The sequence below is a fragment of the Triturus cristatus genome, chromosome 4_1 (genome assembly GCF_964204655.1).
Source record: "Triturus cristatus chromosome 4_1, aTriCri1.1, whole genome shotgun sequence".
Classification (NCBI taxonomy): domain Eukaryota; kingdom Metazoa; phylum Chordata; class Amphibia; order Caudata; family Salamandridae; genus Triturus; species Triturus cristatus.
In genome coordinates this window covers 564,760,222-564,773,897 of record NC_140585.1, presented here as the reverse complement: position 1 = coordinate 564,773,897, position 13,676 = coordinate 564,760,222, and the positions used below count along the sequence as shown (strand labels likewise).

At 43.0% G+C, this 13,676-nt stretch overlaps 1 protein-coding gene across 1 annotated transcript in view; it reads left to right on the top strand.

Moving 5' to 3' along the window:
- Window positions 1–13,676, top strand: part of LOC146855235 (cadherin-related family member 4-like) — a 767,858-nt gene that overhangs the window by 288,519 nt on the left and 465,663 nt on the right. Inside the window, exon 8 of the mRNA XM_085650585.1 lies at window positions 7,928–8,107. Coding sequence (XP_085506711.1) covers window positions 7,928–8,107 — 180 coding nt within the window. The remainder of the gene's footprint in view (window positions 1–7,927; window positions 8,108–13,676) is intronic.

Here is a 13,676-nt window from a genome sequence, read left to right as displayed (position 1 = left end):
AGTTTTTATTGTCTGCCATCACTATCCCCCAGCTCATGTGATTTGGTACCTGCAGAATTGGAGCTATGTTGTTTGTAGCTATGCTGGTATTAGCCGGTGGCAGATGTCTATTAGGGTCTCTCTGAGGATTATGCTTGCTCGATTGCTGTCTCGTTTGTTGGAGTGTTTTTTGGTCTTGGTGGGATACCCGGGGCTCCTTAAAAACAAACACATCTCTTGTATCTCCTATGGAACCTTCTGCTTTGGCTATTGATGTTGCCTGGGGGAAAACCCATTTTTGATCACTATTAGATGCTGCTGTGTGAGTGATTAGGCTAGGTTTAGTTTCATCCACATCTCCTTGTGTGTGGCAAAAGAGGGGGTAAACTCCAGCCGTGCTGGTGATTGGTCTTTTATAACATCCTTTCCTCCTGATTTGACACCTTTTTTTGGCATTTTGGGGTTGGGTATTCTCAGTTTGCTGAAGTGGAGGATTGGTGGAGGGAGATTCCCTAGATATCCAGCTGATTTTTTTGGTGCCGGCGATTTTGTTCCCGATTTGCACTTACAACCTCCTTGTTACCCACAGACTCCTTTTTCAAGTTGTTAAATAAGTTGGACAGCATTAATGGAAGGGATGACAGTTAATCCACAAATGGCCCGCAGCCACATGTTAGGTTTGCCTTTGTTTGGGCTCGGATTATTAGTGATTTAAGGTTTCCCAGTTTTTCATCAATCCCACCTACATATAATGCCAGGGTATTAAGGAAGTCCAGCTGTAGGTTCATCTTGTACTGGTATTGTAGCGAATCTACCGTCCATTGCATGGTGCTTAGCAGGGTGTCCCACACATTGGTAGTTCTTGACATAGCTTGGACATGTTTAACGTTTTGGTGTGCCCTGCAGCTGAGACCTACAGCCAGATTTGCTTCCTCTGGCGAGGTTGTATTGGTTTGGGGTACTCTTTGTGAGGACCCACGGGTGGCACCCAGGGAGTAGGATGCCCCCAGATTGCCCCACTCCTATGAGTCTAAATATAAAATATCTCCCTGGTTGTCCTGGTTTCCCTCCGGCAGTTCCTGTGGCTATGCCCTCCTGCACGTATTAGTATGCCCTTGACCCAGCAGCCTAAACTGCTCCTTGGCGAATTCTGGAGGATCTGCGACAAGCTTTTGGGCAGTGAATTGGTGTTTTGGGCAGGTGGACCATTCTCTGGTTCCTGTGATTCCGCTTTGCTTAGTGCCAGTGTGTAGGTGAACTCATTTTCAGTGTATGGTTCTGAGCAAGAGTCCAAGCTGTATGTAATGGTCTCTAGTTGGGGGGAGCAACTGGCCTGAAGTGGCTTCAGCTCTTGGTTGCTTCTCGCGGGCGATGCTACCTGCAGCTCATTGTTTCTCATAGAAAGATGGGGTATGGGACTAGGTGTGGGTGTGGATGAGGCAGACAGAACTCTCTCTTTTGCTAAACCCTCTTCAATTTTGCTGGTTGCAGAATGCTTGCATGCCTCTTCTGCTTCCACTTTCCCTGTTTGGATTGGATTCTTGAATAGTGTTGTCGTTGGCTGAATGAGTGTATGCATGGGCTTGATGGGATCCTGCAAATCGCATACCCCACTGCTTGAGGAGTAAATGGTGGCACCTGGATCCTTAAGAAAGAAGAATTTCATATACATTTTGGGTTGTGAGAGATGAGTGGAGAGGCTCTTGATCTGGGCTCCTCGCCTCCAACATCCACTTGGGATATCTTGTATTGCTTGATTGGGAGAGGCTGGCATAATCTCCTCATTTAGATTCTGTTTGTTTACTTGAGCTTTCTTGCTGTGATTTAGCCCCCTTGGGTTGGGAGAGAGTTGCACCCTTGTCTTTCCTGACCTCATTGTATTGACAAGAGTTTAAATAAGTCACGGCCCTTCTCTCAACCCTGATTGAAGAACAGTTCACAACAAGCTTGGTAGTCAGTGTAGGTTGTTATAGGTTTTCCTCTTGTGCCCCTTTTTCCAGGGATAGCTTTATGCTTTATGCCAGTGCGTTGAGCTGGCTTTCAGAATCCTGTAGACCTGAGTCTTGATGTTTGCTGCTTGCCTACAGGAGTGAGTGGGATGCACCGTGCCCAGCAAGCTGCACCCAGTACTAGCTGGGCTGCTTCTGCAGTGGAGGCCAACACTTAGAAGCAGCCAACCACAACTGCTGTGCTCGCCCTCTGTTTATGAATTCAGCTGGACTTGGCTTCAAGTGGGTGGCTAGGGCTGCAGAGATCGTGGATGTTGCAGCTGCTATTAATTTTGCAGAGTGGCAACTCGGAGGCGACTGGGAGGTGAAGTGTGCAGCACTAACTGGTGGGAAAGGCTGTTAAGAGACAGGGTCTGGTGGGGGCTGTGCGTACGGGCAAGTGCTGTTCACCATGGGAGGTGTGCACAAGCAGAGGTGGATGCACTAGATCTATCTCACCCTGGATAGGATCCCACGTGGCTGTGATTGCAGTCTTTCTACCTTTGCCGCCACCATACCGCTATACCGTCGCTTGCTTTTGTTGCCTCGCCACCTCTTCACCTGCCTTGTTCCGCCTGCTCGCTCCGGTCTGCTCATGCTGCCAACCAACAGCACCACCATCCCCAACAGGCTCTGCAGACTCATCGGTGCAGATTCGTCTAGTAACTTACTCAGCTTCACTTCCTCAGATGGCAGTAAATCATTGATTGGCTTCCTTGGACCGACCCGCTGAACATTATCCAATCGGACTGCAGCATGCAAGCCCCCCATAGGTGAGCAGAACACACCTACCAAGAACAACTCTAAGTTGCTGCCTTTTGTTCCATCTGTACGTCCACTAATCATGTTGTCTTCCCAGCAGAAGCAAATTCTGAGTTATTTGCATTTTGAGAGGGCTGTGGCAGTGGTGTTGCATAGCACCCCCAGTTCTAATGTAAAATTGGTGACATCTGAGCTGTGTTGATCAGTCTTAGTCTCCATGTCGGAATTCTAGTGTCTAATGAACCAACATATTTTCTCAGGCTATTCAGTTTGGGCCGCAGGTCATTTCAAAGACCCTTAAGGTCCTCTTCCAAGTCGTCTTCAAGCCTTTCTCCATAGCTCTCATTTAAAATTGGAATTTCCGTGCAACAACTAGGCCTTAATGAATGCCATAGCCATCTTTTGTGCACTCATACTCTTGGAGTCAAGAAAAATGTCCCCCTTTCGGCACATATACAATTCCACACAATAACTCACATATAAAAAAACAATCAGTCACCAGAACAAGACACCAGAGCCTGGACCCGGTCAGGTATTCACATGAACTATATCAATGTATTTTATTAAAATTCGACAACATTTTGTCGACACAATAGCAAGAATTATACAACAAAGTTAAAAAAGTTAAAAACACAAATTAATGTTCTATACAATAAATACTAAACACTAAAAAAGTGGGGAGAACATGTAAGAAAGTTGTTTTCTTATCCACTAGAATAGGAAGACATTAGATCCGGATCAACTGTTCTCCTAGACAGATGTTCAAATACTTGATTGTTCGGAAAACAGATATCACTACAATCTATAGTCTGCCTTCTAAACCTTGTGTAGACGCATTTCAGTCGAAGTCAAAAGATAAAAGACCACCTTCTTCAGGACAATTATTACATTCTCCCGTGGAGTGTACTTTCAATCTAAATCAAATGATAAAATATCAGCATAAAGAGACAATTATAATTTATACATTATCTATACATATACAAAAACCAAAATTAATGCAAACACAAAAATCAAACATCATTTATCTTTGTAAGGACATATCTATCAAACTACGTGTGTTCCAACAATCAATAAACACAAGGGGGGCAATCCTACACATTGAAAGGTTTTCGATAAGACAGTGTTGTTCTCCTGGTGACTATACAAGCAACCCATTCATGCAAAATAGTTCATATAAAAACCCTTTAGAAGCATACAGTCCTATAATACTTCTATTTCGTTTTGTTCTAAATTAATATTCTATTGATCTATGTTTGTACCTTTTCAGTTGAACGGTACATCCACAAATGTAGATGCTCAGAGATCCTTGCACAATCGTGTCAAAGGACAAAAGTCATTCAGTAGAGTCGTATTGGAATTAACCAATTATTCTGAAAAGATTGAAAAACTATATCAAGACCAAATGTCCTAATTACCTGCCAGCCTGTAATCCTGTGTTATCTAGGGCCGATATTTTGGAAAATGAGAATCTGAAAGAAAAGTACATTTTTATATTTTTATTTATATTAATAGTTGTTTAACCATAAGCTCACTAATTGATTGGATGCTTCAATAATATCAATTACCTTTTTTAATTAATTCTTTTCTTTTTTCTTTTCCAAATAAAGGACTGTTGGAGTAGAGTTACTTCAATCCATTGGTCCACTAATCATGTCTATCAAGAAAATCTTTTATTTCTAAAAAGATGGAAATTCCAGTGTCAATGAATCATATACTTGCTGTCCTATCATTATATCGAAATAATATTGTTAAAGTTCCTACTCTGTCAATTTCTCAAACAAACACTAAGGCACACTGCTGCTCATCCATAAAGGATGCGTATAAAAGGAAGCCCCTCATCGCACGCTCAGCAGCTAATTACAAGCATTGCGTAGGGCTATAATCAAAATTGTCTCATACTCTTGCCAGATAATATACCTGTGTTTGTATTCCCCTTGTTTTGCTCACCAAAATCTTGTTAAACCTCTCTGAGTTGTTTTCTTAAATGAGATTTGGGTTAAAATTCAACCTCTCCTGATGGGGGACCCGCTAATTTTTTCCGGTCCTCAGGAGCAAATGCTCAACGTACCAAGGGAACAGGTGTGAATGCCGTACCCATCCTTACTCCCCTGTACGGGTTGTTCCTATCATTAGCCTCTGAATTCAATCCGTCATATGCTAATCTTCTATTTCTATATTAAGAGGTTGCTGGTGCCTGCAAAACATGGTGGAACTGTTGTTATAGGCCTTCCTTTACACTCCTCAATTGTAGGCAAAAGTGGCAGCAATCCTTAACAATCTTGAACGGAGAAGAAGTGGCTTACTGGATAACCATTTGCTACCAGAGCCTATTCAATAGCGGTGCCTGGGATCATTTGCCCACATTGCCTGCACTTTCTCTTTAGGGGCCCTATTACACATAGGGCATACTTTTGTGGTTTGTGCCACGGTGCACCTTAAAACATGTGCACCAGGCGCAAACGGAAAATGCACCCTATTATATTGAATGCACTAGCCCTATGGCAGGAGCGAAGCTATGCTGCCCTAGGGGCAGCGCATTCATGTGAAAAATGGAGTGCATTTGAAGCAGCTGTTCCTTGCTTCACTGTGTAGGAGGTAATGTAGCGCCTAAAAGTTTGAAAATTGTAGGGGTGCATCATATTCACTGTTAGTTGGCACCCGCATATAATGAATGTATCTTTAGTTATGTTGTGCGAAATGTATTAAGAAATGTATCAGCTATGTCGCAATGTAGAAGCGTTAGGAGACGCGAAAACACATATTGAATGTATTTAGCAAAATGCATAATGATAAGTTTCTGTTTAATGCAAAGTATTAGAACTAAACGTGTAACCTGATTGAATTAATTCATGTATGTCGTTTATCCACGTATGTGAAAGTAAAAGCACTAATGTTAGAATGTAATTTAATAGTGTGTTTAACCTAGTAGAGGCCCGAAGTCACATATATCGTTGAAGAGAAAGGCCTGGTATTTCTTATGTTAGCTGAATGTGGTAGGCCGCAAGTGATTTATTCTAGTAGAGGTTTTGGGCTGCAGTAAATCGGAGAGTTAAAAGATGCAAAGTATTTCTCCATCCCATGATCTCACCGCAGGTGCAAGGACAGTTGGTTCGTTCTTGTGGAGAAGTGTGGCTCACTGGTTAGAGTAGGCAGACCTGGAAGCAGAGGTCAGCCCGTGACCAGGGTTCAATTCCCAGCTCGGCTGGGTCTTGAGTCCATAAATTGTCCATGGACTCGATAATTCTCGCTCCAGTGCATACTCGATCCATGGGTTCACACTCTGCGACTCTGGGCAATAGCTTGCTTAATCTCCACAATGGCCCCTCGCGGCGGGATGCCTGGCTTTCACCTTGTGGATGCTCTGCTGGGTTATCTCACAGGGGAATACCAGGACGGGTTCCTTAAGCAAGCGCTTAGAGACCGGTTGGTGATTTGCGCTATATAAATATCTGCACATTTACATTTAGTAAAAAGGTCTTTGTCTAACAGTTGAATTATGGAGGAAGCCAGACATGGGAGTGCATTGGAATGTGCCAATCGCAACTCCTAGTGCCGACGGTGTCTGGGACTCAAGGCCAAGCTGATGGACGATGGAAGATGGACGGAGCTGGATGGAAAATTACTGGAAGAAGACCTGGTTGAGGAGGTGTGCCGGAGGGCGTGTTCTGTGTTTTGGGGTTTCGTATTAGGGACAGCGCCCCGAGGGTTGAGCAGAGAAGAGGTAGGCGAGGAGCTAGAAGGAGTGTGTTTTAGATCAAGCTCTCCAAGTAAAGACTTCTTAGGAAGTTCAGTTCTGACACCTTTTTAGGATTTCTTGGGTCTTAAGGGAATGGTAAGCAGGGATGTCATCTAGCATAGAGTAGGGACAGAAATGCTTTGGTTTAATGATTCCTAATATCGACATTAGCTTGGTAGTTATCTACCTCATGCTTTTAGAAGCTGTACTTTTGTTTATATTCAGTCGTAAGCGGATTCTTCGTAGAGTGGCATTTGTATTAGTACCCATTTACCTGTTGAGCCTAGTGCTAAGGTGCTTGTATCTGCAGATGTTTTTCTTGATAGAAAAATCCCGAGAGAAATAGAAATTGACTTTCGAGTCTTCAATTGTGTCAATTTGCGGAAAGTATTCTTTGATAATTGTGTTTGCTCCCTCCACGCTATTAGGCAAGTAAAAAGGTCCAGTCGACCAGAGTGGGTTCTTGAGATAAATGGATACCAGAAAATTGGGCCCCAGCAGTGGCAACCCACCTGCAATTTCAAGAGGGGGAGAGATATCCTTACAGGCAGATGCAGTGAGTGACTGTACCTGCCTGCAAGGTGATGTCTGCAGGGGTCCATATGATCCCCATTCCCCCTTCTATAGCGCTGCCATCAGGGGGTTTACTGATAGTGTGTCATCTTTTAGTAGCAGAACAAGCAGGAATGGGGCCCAACTCATATCTGCACTTTGGAAGTCTGGAAGAAGCACCATTTTCAGCACCAGCTCATTAAATCTTCAGGGCAACAGTGCGAAGACATCCCTTTGAGTCAGCACCATACCATACCCTCTCTCTGCCTTTCGCTGCCTTATTTGAACGATAGGAGGGTTAGTTGCCCACTAAACTCATTTCAGGTAGTAAACTCTATTGGCCATTCTTTTTTTATTTAATATGTAAGGCATTACCAAGAATGGGATTGCAGTACTGCTAAAACACTTTCATGACATGCTGAACTCACTCTCCCCCCCTCAGCTCCTACAACTTCATGTCTGCACATGGGCAGCTTGAACACCAATACACATTATAGACTGGGACTAGAAAATGTGGTGCTTAGATTACTATATCACATGATATGACTCTCTGCTCCTGACACCTATCCTAAAAGATCCTCTTTGCTAAGTTTATGAACAGTCAGTTCCATTGCACAAAGCTCAGTAGGTGAGGAGTCAATAAAAAGACAGAATTACCTGTGAATAGGAATCTTTAAGCAGGACAAGAATCATGTCATCACTGAGTCTCTTACTTAATGCTTCACAATGATGCTGCATTGAACTAAAAAATCTACTGTATATTCTAAATTATCACTCTGCAAATCTGCAAATGTATCACATGCCTTGTGAAATTTCTTTCAACCACACATTATTTAATGTATTGTGTTTGTTTCTTTTCAAATGTTAATTTTTGTTATAATCCAGTGTTAACTTTAATTTCTTAAATCAGATATAGGAACCATAACTCTTCTGAAGGAGTTGGACTTTGATAATCCTGATAATCCTAAAGCCTACCCATTATTGATTGAGGCTACAGATAATGATGCCACCAATACAGCCTCCTACACTTTAACCATTGCTGTCTTAAATGTTGATGAACCACCGATCTGTGACCCTAGTTTCTCTGCTGGTAAGCCTCTCTGAATTGTTTGCCATAATTTCTAACACAGTGGAAATTCATGCTAGAGTATTCATTAAATGTTTTCCATACACACCACTTCTAAATGTATATTTCCTTCTGGTTGGAATGTTTGCGATTAGAAATGTGTAACATTGATGGAAATGGGGTTTCTGGTTGGCTAGGGTATGCACCCAAGCCAGGCAGCAATCACCACTCTAGTCAGGATAAGCGAGTTACACACCCAAGATAACCCCCGCTCACCCCCTTGGTAGATTGGCAGAGCAGTCAGGCTTATCCCAGAGGCAATGTGCAGAGTGTTTGCGCAACACACACACACACACCAGTGACACATAGGCACACCACAAAAAAGACTCTACACAAGGTTATATAAAAATATCTCATATACTGTATATAAAACAGTTACATGAACCACAAATCACTTTGACAATTATGCAATAGTGACAACATCACATGTAGTACACTGAACCCCCTGATCATGTTATGGGGCACATCATGCCTGTGCGGCTAGTTGGTGTTAGTTGGTGTTAGGTTGTAAGTTTCCACAACTTGCCAGTGACGGGAACATCTGCACACCTACCCCAGTAACTATGGTAATTGCCTTCGTGCTGAAACAACACTCCTCATTTCAGCTATGGCCCCACGGGACTGGGGAGGCAATTATGACCCTTCAGCACCTCCTTCCGGTATGCCACAAGGGTAAGGGGAGGATGCACACACTGTGGGGGGCGGTACACCTTACTCAGTCCCCGACATGCAAAAACTTAGGGAAGTTTAGCTGCCCAGACCGCACGGTGCAGCTGATACCGGCCAAGGCGATTTGATAATCCAACAGAAATGCCTCGAGGGTCCGCAATGGGACCGTGGCCAGGAGACATGGGTTCAGCCGCTGCCACAAATGCAGTGGGGACCTAGTCACTCCACTCCAGTGGAGGGGGCCAGCAATGCCCCCCGTAGGCCCAAACTCACGGGACCATGCTTGGTCCCACCCTAGTGTCCACGACAAACCCCACCGCTGATGTGCACCCTTCTCTTGTTTCCCGAGGCAGGAAGCAGTGTGTTGGGGCCTGTGAGGCTCCAGCTACCTCCAGTGGGTGGGCCCTGCCACCCTTTGTGCCAGTGTTGCGAGGCAAGGCAGGGAAGGCTCCTGCCTGGGACTTTTTTCTTCCACATCGGGCGGTCTCTGTTGTGGCTCTCTGGTTGCCATGGAAACTTGATGGGGACCGCACCCAGGCTTCAATTCTCGGCACAACCTTCCTGGCTGATGCCAGGCAACCACTCCTCAAGTCTGTTCTCCACTGCATGGGGCCACTTCAGCGGAGTTTGTGAAAATAAAGTGCTTCACACACACTTACTTCGTGTGAAACAAAACAATATAAGGACAGTCCAGTCCTTTCTCTGCTTCAGGCAGGATCAACCAATGCAGGCTGTCCTCCCCCACACAAGTCAGGGGCAGCACTCCACACACAATTTCCCCAGCAGTCCTCCCAGGCAGGTTAACTTTTCTTAGATATGGCAAGGAACTTTCCTTGATGTCTTGATGCAAATACACACAAGCCCTTGGAGATTCTTCACAGGTAAGAAACCAGAGCAAGGCAAAAAGTGTCAGTCCTTTTCTTCCACCACAGACAGAAGCAGCAACTGCAGAGCAACTCAATCATAAAAGGCAGTGCTTCTCACACAGTCCTTCTGCTCTTCTTCTTGGCAGGGTCCTCTTGTTTCTTGAAGTAATATAAAATACTGGGGTTTTATGTCTCATACGTCTACCCATTTTGTCATAGTTCTCTTTGTGGCAAGGGTATCTGAACCCAGTCCAAACCAGTCCTGTCCTCCCTGGTGTAGCATGACCACAGGAGGCAGAGACAGCATTGTGCAAAGGAGACACAGCCTATTCAGATGCAAGCAAAACTCCTCCCACCACTCTAAATGCAGACCAGGTCTATTCAGCCCACTGATAAGTCAACCAAGCAAGGCAAGGCACGCCTCAACACCCCCCAGTGACAGTCTAGAGTGAATACACATCCCCAGCTCCTGTCAATCCAAAACCAGATGCTGAATATACAAACAATCAGAGGCACACAGAATAGTAAAGTAAGAAAATTCCTATGTTTCTAAAAGTAGCATTTTCAAACACACAATTTAAAAACCACCTTAACTAAAAGGTGTGTTAATAAATTCTGAGTTCAGAGAGTCTAAACTCCATTTTTCTATCTTGTACTAATTGAATGTTACACATGTAAAAAGGTTACAGTATAGCCCCTGTGATAGCCTATGGGACAGACTGCCTTTCAATAGTGAAAAAAGACATTCACAGTCTTTCACTATAAGGACATGTAACACACACCAGTACATGTCCTACCTTTCACATACTATGCACCATACCATTGGGGATACCTTGGGCCTACCATGTAAGGAAAGGGAAGGTTAGGGCCTGGCAAGTGGGTGCACTTGCCAGGTCAACATTGCAGTTTGCAACAGCATGCAGAAACTAAAGTGGCAGGTCTGAGGTACATTTACAGGGCTACTCATGTGGGTGGCACAACCAGTGCTGGAAGCCCTCTAGTAGCATTTGATTTACAAGCCCTGGCAACACTATGCACTTCACTAGGGACTTACCAGTAAATCAAATATACCAATCATGGATATCCAATTATAATCACAATTTACACAGAGAGCATGTGCACATTAGCACTGATCAGCATTGGTAATATGCCCAGCATCCTATAGCCAACGAAAAAAGGTCAGAAAAATAGGAGGCAAAAGACTAAAAGTTTGGGGATAAACCTGCAAAAATGGCGAGGTCTAACAGACTTTCTGCTGTTTTTCTTTTCCAGATTTAATAGCAAATACTATTAGTTTTTTCAGTATTCTTTTACAGTGTCAAGGTGTACAAGAAAGGGATTTTAGAAACAAGATTACTAAACCCTTTGATCTATCTTACTTACATTAAAAACATTTAAAATGGGGTAATATTTAAAAATAGATGTACACATTTGTTTACTTGCTGTACTAATTTTTACAGTAATCTCCCAGGGTAGTTGAAATGGGACTGTGTGTACAAGTTGTGCTATAACTGCTAGTTCAAAAAGATCAAATAAAATAACTCATGTGTGGAACCAATTTGTGGTTTATTTCTATCACCAGCCCAGTTAACATCTCTAAGGCCTGGACCTGCAAACATCCTACTGTACCGCAAACTTTCTCTCCTCATCCTCTCCCACACTGCCTCAATGGGCCACACAGTCTATTTTTAATCTGGCTCTCAGTTCACTCTCCATCACTCTCAACCTGTTTCTATTACTCATCTCTTCTTCTAAATGTCTCTAACCTTATATCTGATCTCACTAACTTCACTCTGCCTCTCAAAGCACAATTATTTCTCCATTTCTCTCTAACCCTCTCTAAATCCCTTCACACGCTATACATCCTCTCTCTCTGCTACATGTCTCGCTCTTCTCTTAAAAATTCTATTAACGTATGCCACTTTTTATTTGCACTCTTTCCAAATATCATCAGTAAAAAAAAATCTATTTCCCTTACCTATTGCACCCCCTAATTATCTGTTCCTACTGTCCCTCTAACCTCCTTGCTTATACTCTTTTAGCTCTATTTCCCTATATCTCGATTCCCCTAATCATCGACATCTTTCTACATTCTATCTTTTTGTGACCTTAAATCGTGTTACTATCTCTCCCTCTTTAAACTTCTTCTCTCTCTATAATACTAAAAAGCAGACCACAAACTTTGTATTTCAAATTATATTTCATTCATCCATTATATTGCAATATCTCTATTGTAATAAATTCTGTATACCTTATCTATTACCACATTCTACCTCTCTATACTTACTTTTCCTCTCCCCTTAACACTTCTGGCCTCTTTCTCTGTATGACTCTATAGCTCCTTACCTCGTGCATCTATGTATTTCTTTATCTATAGTATCTTTTTCTATCCCTAAATTATCTTTACTATCTCTACCCTTTTATAACATTTAAATCTCAATTTCATTTTCATATTACACCACTCAAACAAGCTACATTATACTTCTCATTCTTACAACTAAACCAACACTAAATACCACTCCATGCCACTTCGTTTACATTAATAAACACATTCTCTATATCCTCTATACATCTTTTTTTATATCCCTTATCTATAAATACCATCTAGTTCACTACCCCAGCTGTCCCTCTGCCCTCTGCGCTGCTACTCCTATTCTCTCTATAGCCCTATATATTCTTTCCCCATACTACCACTCAACCCCTCCTCCTATCTCTATCCCAAATATCTCTCTCTCTTTCTATCTCTCGCTCACTCTCTATCTATACATGTTTCTCTCTATGCACTCTACCTCTCAGTTATCTCTCATATCTCTTTAACTGTCTCTAGGTACCATCTGTTTTATTTTAGTTTAGAGTTTTGCATATCGCATACTCAACCAAAGGTATCAATGTGCTTAACATAACTGGTAGAAAAACAGTTATCCGAGCTACAAAAGGGGAAGCTATAAATACATGAAGTAAGCGCAAATTTACAGCAACCATACACATAGATGTATACTATTATCAGTTGTAGCTGTAGGAGTTACATATGGAGTAGATACAGCCACATGGAGTAATCACAGATATATTGCAACAGGGTATACAATGGACAGCAGGATATATGGGCTATACTGCTCTGAGATAGCTACGGTAGGGCATGCCAACTTAGATAGCCATGTGTGCATAATCTAGCAGTGTTGCTGTAAAAAGAGCAAGAAAGCATACAGACATATAATAGCATGTGGGCATATAGTAAGAGTATAAACCGGTGAATGGACAGAGGCAAATAAAGGCCTAGCATAGCAGTGCAGGCCATCAGTGAAGATGTATCGGCAGAAGCAGCTGCTATATGACAGAGGTGAAGGGAGAAAGGGGTGAGGGAATGGTCAGACCAGTCCACTGGAATAGGATCAGCTGCTGTGAGCAGGTCGTCTTTGGAAATAATAAGGTCAGGTGTGGAGCTTATGGAGTGTGTTTGTTTAGAGTTATGTTGTGTGGCAACATTACCGGAGAGAAATATGGCAAGCTGGTTGGCAGCTGGGTCTTCCGAGGAACCCCAGTGAAGGTTAACGTCTCCTAGAAGAATCAGTGGACCACTTTGTGAGGATCAGTCACTTGCAAATTCACTGAATTCCTCAGTAAAGGCATAATTGCCAACAGATGGGTGAATGCGTTAATCCTGATGGGGTAGATGTGCTGGACATTGAATTACAGGCATCTGAATGTTTTCTCTCTGTTTATCTATTTATCTGAGAGAGTTTTATATAGCTCCAGCTAGACCAGTGCTTAATTTGTGCTGGTGCTTTCCGGTGCTTAGCACCGGCACTTATTTATCAGGGCCGGGTCTACGCCTGAGTGCCAACACATATCAATAACTGCACATCATGCGTCACAAAAATAGAATTGACTGCAGAGTTCACAATCCATCGAGTCCCCAGGTAAAGACTGCTGCTGAGCTGATAATAAATCCATGCCAATTTGACTTCAGTGAAGTCAGAGTTACCGGTGGGTGTGCCACT